The sequence below is a fragment of the Microchirus variegatus genome, assembly GCF_963457635.1.
Source record: "Microchirus variegatus genome assembly, chromosome: 7".
NCBI lineage: Eukaryota > Metazoa > Chordata > Actinopteri > Pleuronectiformes > Soleidae > Microchirus > Microchirus variegatus.
The window spans coordinates 28419957-28441334 of NC_139808.1; the positions used below are offsets into that span (position 1 = coordinate 28419957).

A 21378-nucleotide genomic window follows, 5' to 3' on the forward strand; every position below is an offset into this window, starting at 1 on the left:
ACATTTGTAAGAGGTCAATAAAGGAAAACAGCAGATTATAATCTGTCCTCTGCGCCATCTTCTGACAGATGGAGATTTACCTGCTTCTCTGGCAGATTATCCAAGCTTCCACTGCTGCAGGAAAAGTCAGCAATCCTGACAAAAAAAAATACAAGTTTATAACAATAAAGAGCAAGAGGAGAATGTGAAAAAAAATAAAGTAAGTTGCAGCTCGTACCTCTTACTGCAAGGACTTGAATAGATGTACTTTCTTCATCATTATCACAAAATAATTTTTGGCACCTGAATGAGATAAAGAGAAAACATAAATACAGAGGAAATGTAGCTTTACTTGTATTAAAATGTTAATTAATTCAGTTAAGGGAATCCCAAACATTTAAGTCACTATTCAAGGCAGCACTGGCTTAATGCATGCCATGATGTGAAAATGGTGCAGGGACTAAGTATAAGGTGCTATAATCACCATTTGCTACCATTGCTGTGAGCAAGTGAGCACATTTGAGGATGCGGTTTAAAAAAAAACCAAAAAAAAACCACCTGTTGAAAGTCTGCTGCAGTGACTCAGGATGGAGCTTCTGAAACCTGCGAGAGTGAAAAAACAAAACGGTCAGAGAACACTACATTATGACAGCTAACATGTGATTAGCACAAAGGAAACATGCAGACAATGCTGTGGTTACCTGGAGCTAGAGTTAAATCACTGCCTTCAGTTTAAACCAGGATTCTGAAACAGAGCAAAGAGAAGACGTTAAAAACACAAAGCTTAAGAACAAGTATTACAATATAAAAATGATATCAACAAAAGCAAAGCATGTTCTGTGTCCACTCTCACCTGTGTGGAGTCTGTTCCTGAACCGGAACAGAGGTCGACTCCGGGCGGAAGCGGAATAAGAAGAACCGGAAGTGAAGAGGCTGGATTCAGGCCGAGTGTCATGGCGTCTTCTTTCACCTGGTGATGAATAACGATGTAAGTCAATGGCAAATAAACACACGTACACAAAAGTAATTCCACTAGTTTTCTATCAAAAGTCATTTTCTACAAAAGTCATTTTCTACAAACCTCCTTCGTGAGTCTCGGCGTTAACGCTGGAGTTTGGACTGGTTTGTCACGCTCACGGAACCTGTTAAGAGATGAAAGTAATACAAGTTAAAATGTTCGTTAAAAGGTGGGATTCTATCACAAATGTCGATGAGACGAATTGTTCAGCTTGATCAAACGGAGCCGGAACAAAGTCCTAGATACAAGGGTTTTGGAGAGAAAGTCACTTTTTAAAGCGTTAGTTCACAAAAACGGCAGAACATTTGAACGGGGTTTGGTTTATGGCTCTCACCGAACAGACATCATCACGCCGGGTGGATGAGCAGTATTTCAGTCGCAGAGTCTGTAAAAAAAAGGAGGAAAAAACAACAACGAGTTAAAATGTGAACAAGATTAAAGAGAAAAGGATCGACTGAGCGTTTTTACTTCACCTTCAGTTCAGGCTCAGCTGCTCAGGTGATGATTCACTGAGGCTCAGAGAATGAAGCAGGTGAAGGAGTTGTTTATATACAGCAGGTGTCACAGGTGTCAGTGGTTTGGCCTAATCACCTGCTCATTTACGTCACCTGTGATACCTGTCCGCTGGGGGGGGGCGTGGCCTCCGCTCCACGTGACCACACGTTCTTCTCTTTTTAAACCAGTTTTTGTCTTTCATAGTAAAAACGACTTCTAAACAACAATATTCACATTATTTATCAATGTATTGTACATGTTTATGTTATTGTTTACATAGTTCAGAACGTATAAGACTTTTTATTCAGCTTTTGAAATGTATGTGTTCAGTTTACAGTGATGTTCATCTGAGAAATGAGAAAGAAAACAACACAAAGTCACATTTAAACACCGATGACAAATGGTTTTAATTCAATGCTGCAAAACCCACATTAACGCTGTCTCTGCTGTACTTTGATTACTTTTTATGGAGAAATTTGACATAAAAAAGGATGGAATTTAGGCTCCACAGAAAGACAGATGTATAAAAGTCAAAAAAATATGAGAGTATTTAAGATTCTCTTTATCATTGTCATATTCATCTCATTTAAATCCCTTAAAAAGACCTATTAAAAGCATTGATCACACATTACAGAGAAATATGTGCTCAGTTAATACTTGTATTGTCTATTTCTGTCTTTTTCCATGCAGTGCTTCTTTGAATAAATAAACCAAATCAGGAAAAATACAAAAACAAACGACAAGTTAAGTTATTTAACTCACAACTGCAACAAACATCTGTTTGGATTTTTCATAAACTTCACCAAAAAGACACAATTTAGTTCTGGCAACTCGTTTGAACAAAGGACAAATGACTCAAATTGTACTTTTAAAAAATCTGTTTCGTATTTTCTTCTCAGATTAATAACTGAACAAATTCTGTTACAATTCAAAAACAGTAGTTGTAAAATAAAACATGGATGTGAAACGATTGAAAGATGAAGGAGATTTTTCCCACAAATTCAACTGGAAGTCGATCAAATATGAACCCGTAACGCACACATATATAAAGTGCTGCTCCCTGTGTGGACCAGAAACAACTTAGACATTAAAAATACTGAATAAAAACAATAAAAATCGTTCCCTTATACAGCCAGGAGGTGGCAGTAGGTGGGGGTCACGCGGAACCCGTGGCGTCCTGCAGGTCCTCTCTGATGGCGTTGAGCCCGCGGACTTTGTACATGCCCTTGACGATGAACTGGAGGATCTTCCCAATGTCCTGCAGGTGGACCTCGTACTCCTGCGACACCATTTGAATCTGGTAGAGGGTAAAGTATGTCGTCCAAAAATGGTCAAAAACGTCATAGTATAGTATGTCGTCCAAAAATGTCACAAAAATGCCCACTGCAACATTATTATCACAATAAAGCCATTAAAGGATAATAAATGTAATCTAAACATGCACACAGGGTTAACAATACGTACTGTATGTCAAAGTACATTCACATTACTATGACAGAGGCTCACTTTCTCTGCCTTCAGCTGCCATCTTTGCCTTGGACTGTGGGCTCCCTCCCTGAACTATGATTTCTAACTCCAGTGACCTCATTAAAATGATGGAAGTCGGGTGTAGAGAGACGACGCCGACCCCCCAAACACACATCATAATGACCTCCCTTAGGGTTATTTACATTTAAAAAGGGATGAGACAAAAATAATCATGAAATCCATCATCTTCTCATGACCGTCACACACAAGTAAAAGATGTTTGTGTGTGTGTGTCGAGGGACGGGGGACACTTCACATCCACTTAATCTTAATCTGTTAATATGGATTTTGTACTCTCTAGATATGCAAATTAACCCCTGTAATTAAATAAATACATTTTGAAAGAAGAGTGTTTTAAATAAACCCCTGAAACTCGGCCCAGTTTGGGTTTGTTTATTGACCTTAAGTCTCCTTTGCTTAATTCTATCACAGATGGTTGCCTTTTTTTTTTTTTTTTTCTTAAAATACATTAAAAATGGTGCACTGAAAATGCATCAGAGGATAGATTTATTGAGCACAAACAATTAAACATGGGCAGGCAAAGAAAAAAAGAAAAATTTTGCTGATCAGTTTATCTAATTCCAGATGAGACAAAGCTGCATGGAAACATATTCAAACATTGACAAAACTGTTGTATTTACATTCCAGTGGCTGTTGCCGAAACAATGAATAAACAGCCTGAAGACGAGCTTGGCAGCCGTGGGCTACACTAATTAGATCTCAGCTGACAAGTAGCCGGCTGAGGACGATCACTTATAGAAAAAAACAGCTCATTGCAATCCTTACAAACTCACGAGGTCTGCACGCCTGCAGCCGGGCATACAAATCACCGTCTTTTCTTCTGCACAAATAAGCCGGAAGACGCACATGAGAGATATTTGCACCGTGTTATTTTATCATTAAGCAAATTTCCACAGCGAGGACCTTAAAGTCCCCGGCCAGGACTTGCACATTTAGCCCTTAAATGACATTCATTTGCATGTGTATCTTTGCTGCCAGCAGTCATTTCTCAGCCTGGCTACAGCAGACAAATTAAAAAAGATGATAATTTTAACCATAGCTCTGCTCTGGGAGGAAAATCAAAAAGACTATTATATACAAAAAAAACAGGTGCACGAGAGCGCGATACCGCGGCTGTTACAACACAACCGTGTACGTCATCGTGACCTCATCGACCCGACGGAAGAAACGCGACATGTATTTTCACACTTCTGCAAAAGCAAATTATTAAATTTGAGGCTTAGAGCAAGAACCCCTGGAATAGACGTTTAAATTCCCTCTCGGGTGTTATAAATCTCTATTAACCAGGATTGGATTAAGACCATAGGCTGCATATGAATGAATATATAACTAGTTACGTCATCGTAGGTTTCAATATTTACTCCCAAGTACAGCAGTTGAATTTTGAATTATTAATCAAAGCACTGTCAATTCCTAAAGTGAAGACGCCGTGTTAGGAGAAGACACTGATGATGAACACACGCTGCTGATTTAAATCATCCTCACACAACAATTACAAGAGACTCCACTTCTAATCAGTCAGAAACTACAAAACAATAATTGCTTTCATACGGGGGGGGGGGGGCAGGTGCTTAGAATTCCAGCTTGGGGGAAAAAAAAGCACATTTCATATATATATGTGAATATATATATATATATGTGAATATATATATAATATTTTAAACAGCTGTGCCAAAAATGACATGGGAACAAAGTGTTTTTAAAAAAAGAAAAAAAGACAACTTTATTCACAAGTCATTTCTGCTCCTCGATAAAGAATAATTAAATAATAGCATAGCATATCATCTCAACAACAACAATAACAACAACAGACACAATAAATGTAATAATTACACGTGGGCGCCGAGATTAAGGATTTGTGTGTGCTGTGATTATAGATCCATCAGGAACAACAACAACAACAACAACAACAAACTAGGGGGCGATAAGATAAATTATTGAAAAAGAACGGTTCGTTGACCTCATCCATACACAACCACACACACACATATATAGCCTAAAAGGTGGAAACGGCAGTGAACGACAGCGTGATAACACACACAAAATCACACACTTGTGTTTAAAGGCGTGTGGTGGTGGCAGCCCAATTTTAAGAATATATAAATGTTTTATTTGTGTCATAGATCGATATTTTAGCGCAGTAAAAAGCTGCTGGCAGAAACTTTCTAACAAAGTCTCTTTGTTTGTGTTTTTGTGCAAGTGTGTGTGTGTGTGTGTGGTGACAGAGGCTCAAGGTTGACGGATGAAAAAGGCGGAACACGCCCGGGTTCCTCCCTCGTTTTATTTGATGAGCTTGTTGGCTCTCTGGTTCGCTTCATCGATGCGGGCCTTGTTCATGTCGGCCTGAAAAGAAGTAATCGGGAAAAACAAGGTGAAAAATGGTGGGATTTCGACCAACATCTCTTGCAGATTTAGACCCAGAGACTTTGCTTCTAATTGCTTCTATTTATAGAAACTCAAAAACATCTTTAACATGAAGGCACCAAATTCCATTTACCGCCTAAAAACCTAGTCCATCATTCATTTCCTTTTCATTCAGAAAGCATTTGTGAAGCTTGTAATGGCAAATTAAATTTTTTTTTATCTCAGAGCTACAGCTGCCCAACGCCCCTTTTCTGATTCCTGCCATAGACAACGTGGTGTGAAAGCACGACCTGGAAGGGCAGACCCCTTCCCAGAGAAAGAGATCTGGGTCTTTCTCCAGCTACGACCACTCGAGTGTAGATTGACCTTTTCTTTGCAAAGAAAATAAAACCTTGTCGGCCGGCAGAAGTCTCTATTTCATTCTTCACCAGCAGCAGAAGAGAATTTCCACAACAAGCTACTTTCATAAACATATAATACAACAGTTTTGCGTTTATTTATTTCTACTTAAATAGGCGTGAAACCTTTGGCAGAATGTTTCATAGCAACTCAGGGTCACTTCGCTGCTGTGTCCATCAAGCGCTTTTATTCTCAGACAAATCATATTAGCATATTAATCTCTTACCTTGTCAGTGATGCGGTCCAGCTGGTTGTTCTGCTTATCGATCTCAGAGCCCATGTCCATAGCCATCGTCTTCAGGTTGCCGATGATGCCGCCAACCGCGTCGAGATTCTCTTCCATCTCGTCCTCGCGCGCGTCTTCGGTTATTCTGTGTCGGCCAAAGCAAATGTTTCATGTTTAGTCGCGCTAAACGTGAATCAATTTGTCAAATCGTCTCGATTAAAATCACAGCTGAGCAGAGACTACTACTGCACCTCTTGATGTACGGCCCCGAAGGCGCCGAGGAGCTCGTCTGCACGGCCTGACCGTTGCGGACACCTGCAGGTTGCCGTATAACTACTTTAGCGCCGTTCGCGTCCACTTCGCCCTCGCTGCCTCCGATACCCCAGGTACGCTTGTAGCGCGAGTCGTGCTCGATGGAAGACACCCTGCAAATTTAAAAAAATAATTTAAATAAAGGAAAAACATAAGAACAAAGCAGAGGATTCAACTCAAACTCGAGCGTTGCGGGGGAAAAGCTTCATAATCAATAATAAGGGGTTGTTCATATGCAGCGGCAATACACCACCGCTAGCACCGCTAGCTTGATGATGTCACGTATGACGACATTTGTTGAAAAACTGCATTGTTTTTGAAAAACTTAGGAAAATATATAATGACAAAGAAATAGGTTGCATAGGGAAAGATAATTAAGATAATTTCATCTTGATGCAAAAAAACCAAAACAAAAACTGTGTCAAAACGGGATAGTAAAAAGATCCCCTACCTTACTTTCTGGTACTCATCAAAGAATCCTCCTCTCCAATGTGAAAGCATTTTTAAAAAGATTTGAAAGTTTTTCACGTTTAGAACCCAGATATGGGCAAATACACAGTATACTACAATACTACACATACATAAATGAAGAATCAGTGGAAATGTGTATTTATTTCACTTCCTTGTCACAGCCTGTTATTAACAGCCAGTGAATGCTGCGTTAAAGCCAAAGCACCTGACAGATCAGAGTTGCTTAATGGAAGCGTTCACGGCGATAATAACAGTGTTGATGTGAAGTGGGATGGGTTTGCTGGATTTAATCGTTTCGACATCCTTTAAATGTTACCTCATGTAGAAACAAAAGCACCCCTCCCTGACATTGGAGCAATTATCGTACACAGACTTATGGTATTAGCTGTCAAACAACCCGACAACAGTGCATCAACAAGAAGAGCTGGAGTTGGGATTTTCATGGCTGTAGTAAAGCACTGTGTCAAGAAACGCGTTAACTCACAACGCGTTTCCATGACGACTGACTGGAAAAAGTCGCACGTGACGCCATGTTGACGTGACTCCCGATTTGTTAAAATGAGTCTGTAAAGTAACGCAAAACTTTAAAAACAGAGGCACACATACGCAGCACACAGCTACACTAGTTATTTGTTAGCGCTCTTTTCCTTTAATAAACAGACCGCTCCAGTTCGACTGTAGGCGCGGTGACGGCGCTAAAAGGAGCTAATGCAGCTAACGGCGCTAACTGGTAAGCGGTGCCTGGACTCTGGTGTTGTAAACATGACGTCCCACGCGTCTTTTTCCGGTCAGTCGTCATGGAAACGTGTCATGCGCGTTAGCCTATTGCACAGCACCAGTTTTGAGAGCTGAGAGCAGGGCTCAGTGGCTTTTTCTTGCACACAGTGTAGGTTTTACTTTACTATTTTCACAAATCGGTACATGTTTTAAAACAATTGTAACACTGCTGTCTGACTTTTTGCTACCACCATTATCATCCCAACACTGTCCACAGAAAACATTTATAAGGACAGAAACTGATCTTTTAAGGTTATTTCAAGCACTTTTGTGACACACCAAAAGCAGAGCGTGTCAAAAATGCTAATGCACTGCATGCGTCCACACACACACACACACACACACGGGGGTGACGCGGAGCTGTCAGCGGACGGCTCTGAGCGTAACAGTGTTACCTGTCACAGGGGCAGACGCAGAGGCCGCAGCACTTGGAGAGATCGGTGAGGTTTTTCTCAGCCTGTCTCATGTCCTGGTTGATCTGGTCCATGCCTTCCTCCACACGCTTCAGCTGCTCTGAAAACACAAAAGACAGACACGGCGGCAGCACAGTGTCAGACTCAACTTTTTTGTATTCATACGCAGTTTTACAGTAAGTATGTTATTGCTTTGTTTATTGACGTTATCCCTATTTAGAACAAACGCAATTATTTGTTTAATAACCCTCGTCAACGGGATTCCTACATTGGGGTAACAACTGGGCCATTGTTGCAGCCAAAAAAAGATAAAAGATAACATAATAGAACATTGTGCAGGTTGAAATACAAATAATTACACATGCACATTTTGTAAAAGGAACATAGGAATTGGATAGAACTCACACATTTAAGAGAAAGGCAACATATCTTTACAAAAAGACATTTAAAGGTGCATTATGTCACAGAGACTCACGAATAATGTTCATATAACAAACTGAACTCAGTACAGCCAAAATATTTGCATTGAAACAATATTTTGCAGACTGTAAATCATGTTTATGTTTTAAATCATGTTTTGGCATGTCTACCAATCATTGCAATCAGTAGATTCTCAGTTGCGGTGCAACCACGGGTTGCCAGTTACGTCAGAAAACGAAACCTAAAAGACCTTGGTGTTTTCAATTTGGATGTAGTAACCGTTTTTGGCCACATTCTTACATATGGCACTTTAATACTTCAGAGTGTGCAGCTTATTTTAACCAGAAATAAACAACCTACTGTGACTGTGATCCTTATTGCAAATTCAGGTGGGTAAAAAAAACATCATTAGCACTTTAACACAAAAGTGAGCGTGAGGAGGCGTCATGTGTTTTGTCCTAAAACCACAGAGCTTTTCCTTAAAAACACTAAATAGTATAAGTGATATCAAGGTTACACAAATGATCCCATTTGCATGCGATCTTTATTTTTTTGCCACAATAATATCTGGATGATTTCAGAATCAGCCATCTGCAGCAGACAGTCGTGTGTTTTTCACCTCCTTGCTGGTCCAACATCACCATGGTGTTAGTGCCGGTCTGTCTGCTCTGAAAACACACAATTCACCCCGATTCAGAACCAATCCGTCAAACAGCGTCAAACAGCCGACACTTACTTTTTTCTTGCGTTATTATCACTTTTATATTCACAAAATCCCATATTCTATAAAAGCTCAAAAGAAACATTAATTGAAATTGATTGATTTTAAATGTATTTTGGACGTATTGATGCGCCAAACACAAGGCGCTTTGTGGCTGTTAAAGCTCTCACCTCCTCTGCCATCTGCAACATCCGCCGTGTGCTTTCCAGTGACTGTGTCGGAAAAACAAAAAGAGTCGTTTTTTAAGAGACAGAGTGTGGAAAACATACTGTAAGGTGTGTGTGTGTGTGTTAGCTAGAGGGGATCGTGCAGGGAATGAGGATACAAAGAAAACTGATTTGAAATACTGTCACACTTCACGTTTCTTGTTTTCTTCTGTTCTAAATGCACCTGAACGAGATCTTTCAAATAAAATAAAATAAAAATGGACACATATACAGAACTTCCTCGTCTATTCCAACAGGATATCGCAGATTTAAACATAACGAGACACCACGTGAGATGGATTTAGCTTCTCTGTGTCGTGTTCTCTGCTGTTTTTATGGCCGCAGATTTTCCCCAGGAGTTGTTTAGGTCAGGAAAAGAAAGACGTGGAGCGGATTTTAAATCATTTCTTCGTCTTCTTGATTTCGAACAAAGCAATTGATCGGTGTGTTTACATTACAATGGCCTCGAGAGGGAATGAAAAGGAAGACGGCGAGGAAGATAACAAGGATAAGGAGAACGGGAAGATGGATGCGATAAGAAGATTAAAAAACCAGGCTACGCCATATTCATTAAGACAGACGATGAGAGACGACTGTAATTGGGGCTGCATGGGAAGATTATTTAAGATACTGGTTATAATAACACACCGCAGTGTTTTAAAGACAATATATATATATAGATATATATAGAGAGAGAGAGAGAGAGAGAGAGAGAGAGAGAGAGAGAGAGAGAGAGAGAGAGAGAGAGAGAGAGAGAGAGAGAGAGAGAGAGACAGGTTATACAGCACGGACTTTGGGAGCTGCTGTGTCTAAACTCGCTCTGATCAGATGACATGGGCAAGGCCAGTAACTATCAGCTCAGAGACAAAAACCGCACTCACACTCACACACACAAAAAGTGGAATGCAGTCGGTTCAGGTGAGCTGGTGAGCTATGACCCTGTGTCTCTATTATTAGATATCAATAGCTGTGCTGGGCAACCAAAGGAGCAAAGCACAGCAGCAACAGCAGCAGCAACAGCAGCAGCAGCGACTCCATCGTTTCCATCATTAATTAATAGAGAAAGTGTGCGGTCAGATTCACTCTCTTTCCCCTGTTCTATGTTTGCTCTGAATACATATATCAGCAGGTTACACATAAACAAACAGACACATTTGGCAGGAGGAATATGTTGAGCTCAGCTTGAGTGGACAAACACAACGGTGTTTCTGTAACGAATCCTTGACCTTTGCTCATTAAGCCAAAAAACACAAACTGTGCCAAGTTTTCCAGGTTGAGGTTCAGTGACATTAAGAATGAAAAACTAAACAGAAGAAGAAGTCAATGGCATGATGTCGTTTGTTTGGAATGTAAGTACAGGATGACATCATTGGCAGCTGCAATGTACCAGGATGATTATGAGGTGTCGCACAAACAGAGGCTTTTATTTTGAATAGGGGGGCGTGAGAGGGACATCCCATCAACTATCCCTTTAAATCAGTGTTTCCCAACCCTGATCCTCAGGGAACACTGCCCTGCCATGTTTTAGATGTTGCTCTGTTCCAAAAACCTGATTTGAATAAATGGTCAGCTCATCATCAAGCTCTACAGAAGCCTGATAACAAACTTTTGTCAATATTTGTTTTTTCCAATTATTTAATGTTTCAACTTTTGTCATTTTTCTAAATGTAATATTCCAACTTGTGTAAAAAAAATTAAAATAAAAAAAATGTTTCAACTTTTTGTCAATTTTTTCTTTCTATTTTTCTATTTCAACTTTTGTCAATTTTTTTAAATCAACTTTTGTATAAAAAAAAAAATGTAATGTTTAAAATTTTGTAAAAAATGTATATTTCAACTTTTGTCATTTTTTTATTTAATGTTCCAACTTTTGTAAATAATAAAAAAAAATTCATGTTTCAACTTTTGTCAATTATTTTTAAATTTAATATTTCAACTTTTGTCAAATTAAAAAAAAATATATCTCAACCTTCGGCAAAACATTTTTTCTAAAATGTAATGTTTCAACTTTGGTTAATGTTCTATTTTTTTTTCAAAAATGTAATGTTTCATCCGAATCAGGTGTTTTTGGAGCAGGGCAACATCTAAAACATGGCAGGGCAGTGTTCCCTGAGGACCAGGGTTGGGAAACACTGCTTTAAATAACTTTCACACAATGCTGAGGCCAATTACTGCACAACAAGATTACAACAAGTATCGCAATTCGTTTCTTATCGTACCAAAAGACCAATCCTGATACATTGCAAACCATGCACCATGTTTTTTTTTATTGTGTTTACCCAAAGGCCCGAGTATTAAGCAGCATTAGCACGAGGAGCCTCCCTTGTCTTGTTCCATTTATGATCTCCTTAGTCAAACAAGGCGGCGGCAGCAGAAAGGAAGCGAGAAACGGTCACAGGTTAAGTGAGAAAGCACACATTAGGAGAAAGAAAAACAGTTGGGGTGGAGGGGGGGTAAAAAGAAAAGGAATAACACCCTTTAAAGACAAATTACAGGAGGGTGGAGTGTTGCAGCAGTAGTAGGTTAATCTGATGAAGCCCTGGAGCATAAATTAAACAATTACCTCCTGGATACTAAAACGCTTGACATCGTTGACAACATTGAAAATGTCAAAATCAGAGAGTTAGGCAGTAAATTAAGCACACGTTTACTCACTTCTCTGTCACGCCTGACTAAACTATCAAGAGCAAGGATTAACGATTATTCGCCTTCTCTTATGCGTCTTTATCACCCGAGTCAAATCTATTTATTCGATCACAGCAACGACAAATCTTATTTGTGTGTCACAGCGGTGCAAAAACACTGATGGATCAATTACTCAGTTTTTGTGAGCATGTGTGCTTTGGGTATTAAAAAAAAGGAAGAGTCTGACATTTTAGGGAAACGCATTTACTGTAAGTTCCTGCTTGATGAATGTTTAGAAGAAGATTAATATAAATCTCCTGTTTTTTCCCCCTTAGAAATATGAAGCTACACCTGAGCAGGCTGACAAGCTGAGTTTATCTGGTGCGGAAAGATTGAAATAAGATGCTAAGCTTGAGTGTATTAAAACGCTGATGTTCTAACCTTTAAAATAAGACAGGGCCAGTTTATCAGTGCAGGCACTGCACAAAGTCATCATTATGTTCTTTTAATCATTGATATTCTCACTCCTCGCTGCGTTAGTCGCATAATTATCTGTTTTGCATCTGAAACTAATTCCTCCGAGTGTGGGTCATTTGTTAAGTGTGGTGAAACTTTAATATCACATTTTTTAAGTGTCAGATTCTCATTCCCTGGAAGTTTACAGAGCTTAACAGACACTTAATAGTTTTACTTTTTAAATTCAGGTAGTGAAAGATGCACAGAAAACAACACGTGTCTGTGTGACGGCGTTACCTCGTCGGTCACTTGGTTGGCCCTCATCGTTATCTGCTCCACTGACATGTCTTCCATGTTGCTGCCGTCTGCTTTGGGGACTCCTCCCGTGGCGCCGAGCTCGATATTCTGCGGCCTGAAAGAGAAATGAGAAAATATGGATTGGACAATTGTTCTGTACATTTTCGTGTGTACACTTAAGAGGTGATCGAAGACATTAAAATAAGGAAGGAATCCTGTTTCTGCGTCTGTGTGTAAAGGGCACATTATCCTTCGACTGAGTAACCACAGAGACCCCTAGAGACGCGCTGCAATTTACTACCCGATCAGTAGGGGTCGCTAGGCAAGGTTGTTGTGCTTTTGGCTACAGTGAGCAATAGCGTCCGAGAGAGAAAGACTGAATAACATTGAAACAGTGGCCGTTTCTCACCTGAAATAAATATTTTTCTGTGTCCCGGAACACAGTTTTAAGATCATTTGAGGTGAGAAATTAGCCATTTAGAATCTAAACGTGGTGTGTTGTATTAAGATATGACGTATTTATAGTTTGGCAGCGACGTTGTCGGCGGTGATCAGCTGTGCCTCTGTGGACGCTCGGTGTTGCACTGTGGCCGCCACAGAGCAGCGTTAGCTCGGCCTGTCCTGAGGACCAATCGCAGCCCTTGCTGTCTCCGTTGTCCCTTGACAGAGTGACGGACACTTAAAGGGATAGTTTAGAATTTTGGACATAAGACCTATTTTCTCAGCCGGTGTGATGGAGACGTTTTCAAGAAATTTCATTCAGTTCTTCTAGTTGCCGCTGGTGCTATGGCTAGCACAAGTCAATGGTACCGGCTAGCATGTCATTAGAAACACTCATAGCGACTCCACAGTGCACCCGAGGCAAATCAATTGTAACGGCAGACTATCGATGTACATATATGTGTTGATAGAATCATATTTGAAACAAAACTAACCTCGCATCGCATGAATTTTTGAGGGACTACTTTCTCAGCAGCAGCGGAATCAGTCCGCCGCTGCCACAGCCTAACAGGAAGTATGACGCACTGCTGCTGCTGCTGAGACATAAATCCTTCAAATTGCAAGGTTAGTTTTATTTCAAACATTCTATCAACACAGATATGGACATCGATAGTCTGCCGTTACAATTAATTTGCCTCGGGTGCACCGTGGAGTCGGTATGAGTGTTTCTAATGCCATGCTAACTTGCACCCTTGACTTGCGCTAGCCATAGCAGCAGCTTACTCGGCAACTAGAAGAACTGAATGAAATTTCTTTAAAACGTCTCCATCACACAGGCTGAGTTGGAAAATAGGTCTTATGTCCAAAATTCCAAACTATCCCTTTAAAAAATATTTTGTGCAGCCGGAGACGACGCAGAGGCGTATACGTTGAGCTTAAAAGGGAAGAGATATTACGCTAACCTATGTGACAAAAGAAAGGATGGAAATAACAACGTTAACAATGTCGTAAAACAATTACCTCCTTCAATAACAACCTTCAATTTTAATCCACCATATGATCATTCACAATAATAAGAGAGAAGCTCATGAAAACTAATATCACGTAATGAGATTACATACAGCTACAGTAATGGGGTGTAAGAAGAACCATCGTACATCATAAGACATACACTACACCTACTTAATGCCCTGAAAGCATGTTGAAAGGTGCTTAAGAAGTTACTGCCTCACTACAAACTAATTATAGATGAATACCTCGGGCTGCTCAACGCTACTTTGATAACTGGATATATGAATTCCTCCGAACACAGCAAGCCTCACTTATTCAGATCAACATTTAGATCATCATCATCCTGCACAATATGTACAAGAGCAGAGCGAAGGAGGTGTCACAGAGAAGCATTAACTGTGAACTACCGGGAGGAAGTGAAATTGGGTTTGGCCGCTAAAAGCTTTTCAAATTAATTCTAAACGTCGCAGAGGATGAACAACGCAGCGATGACAAACTGTGAAGGCAACGAGAAGAGGATCGGACTGACGTGAAGACATAAAGAGGACTGAACACACAGGTGTGGTGCCATAAAACAAGCGCCAATTATCTAATAAATACGCCATTCTCTTAAGATAAAGCGACGAGCGAACGCTCAATAACGCAGAGTCACAGATGGCGCCCACATCCTTCTTCTTCTGCTACTATCTTTATTTTTGTTGTTTGCCATTCTAGATCTGCACAAATGAAGAAGCATGTTGTATAACCTGGACAGTGGAGATATAAAACACATTTTAACGCCAGATGTACATGGAGTCAAGTACACAGACTGTGTATTTTTCTAAGTGAGCCCACTTGACACATACTCTACATGTTAAATCAATAATTCTGATCACAAAATGAGCTTAGGTGCATAGCACTGTGGTTTAATAGCTGCAAATCCAATGATTTGTGACCTTCATGCTGTCGAGCATCACAAGACGCACTGACACGATTGTTGTAAATCAGTGTTTCCCAACCCTGATCCTCAGGGAACTCTGCCATGCCATGTTTCAGATGTGGCCCTGCTCCAAAAACACCTGATTCGGATGAAACATTACATTTCTTATTTTTACAAAAGTTGAAACATTACATTTTTGAAAAAAGAAAATTTACCAAAGTTGAAACATTACATTTTTGATTTTATTTTAACAAAATTTGAAACATTACATTTTTTTTTAAAATTTCAATAAATTAAACATTTTTTTTGACAAAATTTGAAATATATATATATATATATATATATATATATATATATTTATTTTAATTTTTTTTTACAAAAGTTGAAACCTTAAATTAAAAAAATTAAATTAGAATTCCTTGAATTTCAAAAGGTTCCTCGCCACCTTTGTGTGCGAGGTCCTTAAAAAAATAAGACAAAATTTGAAATATAAAAATAAAATAAAAATAACTGACAAAAGGGGGGGGGGGGGACTAAAGTTGAAACATTACATTTTTGATTAATTAATCTTTTTAAACAAAACAAAACATTAAATTATTGATTTATTTGAATCAGGTGTTTTTGGAGAAGGACAACATGTAAAACATGGCAGGGCAGTGTTCCCTGAGGACCAGGGTTGGGGAAACACTGTTTTAAATGGCGGCCAGAAAAATCAAAATCCAACTCAGTCAAGGACAGAGTCAGGGTGAACGTAAACTAGAGTTAAAGAGTAAAAGTCCAACATTCAGGAAATGCTGCTTTCCTTTAGTTCCTCACCTCCCCTGTCCTCTTCCTTCCCGTTAAAGATCAAGTGTCACTTTCCTGTTTTGCAAATAACCCCTGAACCCCGAGTTCCCTTTCAAACCTGCAGGAATTAAACATCCTGAGTGAAAAACAACACGGGGGGAAAATGGATCGTGGACTTGGCCGACGGATTAGACATTTTAATGCTGTAGTCTCTGCATTTTTTCCCCTTCCTTGAACAGGAGGGCAACTTGGTTCACACACACAGGCTTGACTGCTTTCTCTAACCGATTATTGAACTTGGCAACATGCTGATGTGAGTTTATTGCAGTTAGCAGGACCCCGCCGTACATATATTTCACACAAGAGTAGATTAATGTGTCGCACTGAAATATAAAGTACAGTACGGCAGATCTTTCAGAAGCTTAATATCAACGTTTCCCACTAGTGAGAGCGATTACAAGGTCACACTGACGGGGTCAAGCGAGTGTATTTTTTCCCATTCCCCTATAAAACAACCTTACAGTCAGCTCTGTTCCAAGTCGTGGTAGCGAGACACAACTGTGACGCCACAAGCCTCAAAAACCTACCTATTCATAGTGTAGTTTTCCTCAGTGTAGTTTAACACAACAACACCTACAGGGAAGCACATTTCTCGTTCTTCTACCCAAACCTGTTCCTCCAGTTCTGACGGTGTCTCTTTCTTTGACACACAAACACAGACGCTGCTGATGTCTTATCTTATTCCCTTCAGACAAGTGTTCACATTTCCCCCGTCTTTATCTGTTTTAACGTTTAAACTTAAAGAGCTACAGCGTTGTCAAAAACGTCCATATATTTCAGCTCATAATGTGATGTGTTTTAGATAAGAATGAATGAGGTGGCTGACTGATAATGCTGACCTGAGTGTATAAAAAAGCACATGACATCTTGCTGTAGGCTACAGAAAGAAATACATAAACTAAGCGTTTTTTATTTCTTAAAGCACAATATACGAGCATAAGTTTTATGATCTACAAGGCCATCTTGGGTTTCCACCTCTTTCCCATTTATTTATGGTCTTTTACGGCAGTTAGCGCCCATAATATTACATTACTGCCTCCTCTTTCTGCTTCTATTTCTCCCCATTAGATACGACAACCTCCTTTCCTAGGGACATACATTTTTCAAAAAATAAAAAGGTTGAAATTATGGATTTTGTACCAAATCCATAAGATTTATTTCCAAAAGTCTGCACCGATGCTTTTACATTAACTCTGAATAACTTGGAGTCAGATAGGTGCAGAAACTACTTTATTTTGTAGTATTGATTCATCTTTTGGATCATAACTTGTCACGAATTGGGTGAAAAATGTCCAAAATGACAGTCCCTAAATGTTTTATGTTATCAACAAAACAATAATAATTATTGGGATATAGGCTACCATATCACAGGCTGTTTTTATTGATTAAAAACACACATTTATTATCAAAATAGTTGCCAATTCACTAAGTAGTCCTTGTTGTTATGATGTTAGCTAGTGCAGCCTGGAACCTTTTTTAACCTTAGAATTGTGTGACACGTACAAAACATGTCGACGACCATTTCCTTCGTTGTGTGTAAATACACAAAGTTTTAAACTCTCTCTCAAACCAACACAATATATTACAAGCAAGTGCACAAAGTTTACAACTATTTAACGTGAGTCACTTGAGAGGCAGGTGACGTTATGGCTGAATGAGACATGACAGTGAAAGCACCAGCAGCAGTTCCTCCACACCCCAATACGCCACAGCTGTGACTTTAAAGTCCCCAAACACAACTATACAACTTTTTAAATGACATATAAAGTGCCTAAAAGTAACCAGAATAAAAGTAGACTTGTCTTACATTGTCAGAAAAGTTGTTAGGAAGTATTAGCCAGGATCCGGGAACACGCTTAAACCTAGCTGATGTGCTGCTAGCTAGTTTGCTAGTTAGCTAGTTCCGCTTTCCCTGTCACTTCGACTTAATATCAAGTCAAACATCTACGCAGGTTTGGGAGCGAGGCGCTTATAAAAAGGGAGTTACTACTCACCGTTTAACCCTCCTTGTTTTTTAAAAGAGAGAGAGATGACCTGGCAACTCCTCCTTCGCGTCGGGGTTTGTCAACTTGGCACCAGGAAACTTCTGGATTCCTTCACAGCGTCCACCGTCCGAAGAAGCGCTTCGCTCGGTGCGTTCACGGGTCGTCGGAAATATCGCGACTCCCCCCAAAAATAAATAAATAAATAAAGTGGGCGGAAGGAAGTGAGTCAGTTAAATTATTATTACTAATATCGTAACATATCATGTTACAAAAAATAAAATAAAATACAAAATAAAGAAAGTTACTCAGGTGTTATAATAGTTATTATTACAATTAATTTGATATACATTTGAAAAACAACCAAATTGTACTTTCTCTTAATTCGGCTGATTTACCAGCAAATAATTTCATATTATTTTACTCATTATTATAATATTCAGTTTTTTTGTTTATTTCGGACTGAATTTGACGAGCCACCGACGCGCACTTGAACTCAGCACACGGCGGTTGCGCATGTCCTGTCACGTGACTCCAAAAAGTGACAGAGCCTGCAGAAAAAGAATTAAAAAAAAAATGGAATAGTGCACGATTATCGATGCCAGTGCCGTGATCCATCAAAAGAAGACTTGAAAGGAGAAAGGCAGTGGGGCGTTGCTCATTTCCCCCACATGAGTGCAGCATTTACCCTTCACCCAGACCTCCCCCTACCCCCCCCCCCCCCTCTCCATCTCTCCCCTCTGTGTTTTACATGAAGACATTTTTTTTCTCCATAGTGTTTCTGAAGATGCTCAGTAATCTAAGCCCCCCCTAGCATTGGATCTGCTGTGTAAATTCCCTAAGTTTTTAATGCTTTAAACCACAAAAGCATGTTCAAGGTGACTCCAAAGGCACTGGGCAGAGAGCCAGACGACACACACACACACACACACACACACACACACACTATCAACTGACAGGGTCTAAAAAGACAAGTGGGTGTTTTTATTGTTGTTTTTGCAGATGAATATTTCCCCACATGTTGGGTCACTAAACACCCAGGAGCCCCAAAAACGTTTCACCACAGTTTCTCCGGATTCCTGCCCTCAGTGAACGGCCTGAGGTGCCCGGCTCTTTCTGCCCATGTATCTTTTATAGAGTCTACATAGCATGCATTATTCAGCAATAACACATGGTCCATCTGGACCCGTGAGTGTGTGTGTGTGCATGCTGTAGGTGTGCAGTCCGTCAAGGGGCGCAGCTCGTGAACAGGCAGGGCAGGCAACTGCTTGGGGCACCCGAGCTGATAGGGGGGCCCCCGACACTCAGAGCCTGAGGGCTGTTTTTACTGAAATGTGCAGTGACCAGCCGCCTCCCTGTCCCCCTTAAACAACAATGGGCAATTTGCAAAGTAGGAAACCCCCCTAAAGGGGCCCCACCTCACTTTAACCTGTGTGAAGTTATCGTTCTGCAAGTTGATTATTTACAGTGTAATGCATATCTTTTTAACTCAGTTTATATATGTTTTTTCAGCTATTTACAGTATTTTATTGTTCTATATATTTATATTGTTTTGTAATGTGGGTTCTTTACAGTGTAACGTTTTTTTTTAATAAGTTTATATAGTTTTTTAAAAGTTATTTACAGTATTTTATTGTTCGTTAAATTTATATTTTCACATACTTTCTAATTACAAGGTTTTTCCTTGCTATATGCGGACTACGCAGCCGCATAGGGCCCCACAGCCACCAGGGGGGCCCCCAAACTGCAAGTTCAGACTCATATTTTTAAGAATTAAAAGTCCCCGTCTTTATTTGCATGTATTGGATGCATTCGTTATGCATATATTTGCAAAGCATGTTTGCGTGGTAATCAGAAAAAGTTAGAAATCTCTAGTTTGAAAAAAATAGGGGCACCCAAATAGTATCTCACATAGGGCCCCCAAACAGCTAGAAACGGCCCTGGGTTTTTCCATGTTATTTCATTCATTTTGAAAAAAATTTTTTTTATTACATATACACATTATGGTGCTGAACACTGGTTGGAAGGAAGGGTCCCCTGGGAATTTTTGCTTAGGGCCCCTACAGACTCTAGAACTGCCTCTGAGTCCGTCGTTAACTTTGCTCCCGTGGCCCATTTTCACGCCAGTGCTAACAATTAAAGAGTTAAAGAGGAAGAAAATGTGGGGGAAGTAAGAGAAAGAATATAAAGTAGTGAGAGAGAGAGTCAGTGAATGTGTAATAGTGTCTACAGATGGTGCGTTCAGGATCAAGCTCTTTCATCATGCCGTTTCTCATTAATAGAGATGGGAGCGCTGCCCTAATTCCATAATTCCTAAATCATGCCAGTTAGTTATAAGGAGTATAAGGATGGAGGGGGAAGAAGAAGTAGACCAGATTAGCCTGTAGCCTATATTTATGTGCCTGCAAGAGCGAGAAATCAACAGATGAAGAGAAAAGAATGGAGAGAGGGAGGGGGGGGGGGGGTATGGGGGGGGGGGGGTCGCCATCTGCATTTCCTGGCGTTTCTCTTCGTTTTTTGCCAAAACCAATATCATAAAGGCCAAATTTGTTCCCGGGCAGTTATTGTCCCACATGCACACGGGCCAAGGAAAACTGCTTAAATAAACAAGGAGCTTAATTGGTTATGGAGGAGAATACATGTGGGGGGGGGGGGTAGGTTGACACCATGGATGTTTGTGCCTTGATATTGAAATACAGATGTTAGGAGAAATGGTTTATAATAATAAATAATGCTAATAATGTCATAATTTTTTAACCCTTTGTTTACACGTAAGTTGTAACACGCACTTTTCCACTTGGATAAAGTGTTTTGTAGAGCCCTGACCTGTGACTGAAAGGTTGATTCTTGGTTTAATGAATTATGTTCATGTTATATAGTAAACAAACACTCTTAAAATGTCAAGAAGCCAATAAAAATTAAAATTTGTTTCACTTGCCACTCACGATATAGTGGACCTATCGTGACCCAAATCACTTTATACATCGACACAAGAACACATTTATAGCATAATAGCAACTACTTTATAGCCATATCTCTAAATCCTTATATTTAAAGGTGCCATATGTAAGAATGTGGCCAAAAACGGTTACCTCACTCAAATTTAAATACTGAGGTCTTTTAGGTTCCGTAGGTGGCGCCACCTGACGCCAAAACATGATTTCAAAACATAAACATGATTTGCAGTCTGCAAAATGTTTTTTTTACTGCAAATATTTTGTCTGTACTGTTGTTGTTGGTGAGTTCAGTTTGTTATATGAACATTATTCCTGAGTCTCTGTGACATATTAGGAGGATTTGATGGCCAGTTGATTTAGATTTATTACATAATGCACCTTTAAGCAATTAAAACCTTATTTTAACCATGTTATTTAGAACATATGCTCATAATTCTAACTAAAGGGATGATTAAATTCTGCAAATGTGTTAAAGGGCCCCCCAAAAATGATCCT

The 21378-nt window shown here is 39.7% G+C and overlaps 1 protein-coding gene across 2 annotated transcripts; it reads right to left on the reverse strand.

The window, feature by feature from the left end:
* Window positions 1-3519: 3519 nt before the first annotated feature.
* snap23.1 (synaptosome associated protein 23.1) lies at window positions 3520-18049 on the reverse strand. Of its 2 annotated transcripts, none has more exons than XM_083892366.1 (8): window positions 17939-18049; window positions 12728-12842; window positions 9314-9355; window positions 9042-9090; window positions 7985-8102; window positions 6281-6454; window positions 6030-6174; window positions 3520-5383 (listed from the first exon to the last, which is right to left on the reverse strand). In XM_083892366.1, the coding sequence occupies exons 2-8, from the start codon at window positions 12782-12784 to the stop codon at window positions 5321-5323; spliced, it is 648 nt and encodes a 215-aa protein (XP_083748492.1). In that variant the 5' UTR covers window positions 12785-12842; window positions 17939-18049; the 3' UTR covers window positions 3520-5320. The 2 variants fall into 2 exon arrangements, with proteins under 2 accessions (XP_083748492.1, XP_083748491.1); XM_083892365.1 differs by lacking the exon at window positions 17939-18049 and adding an exon at window positions 17752-17869.
* Between the last annotated feature and the right edge of the window lie 3329 nt (window positions 18050-21378).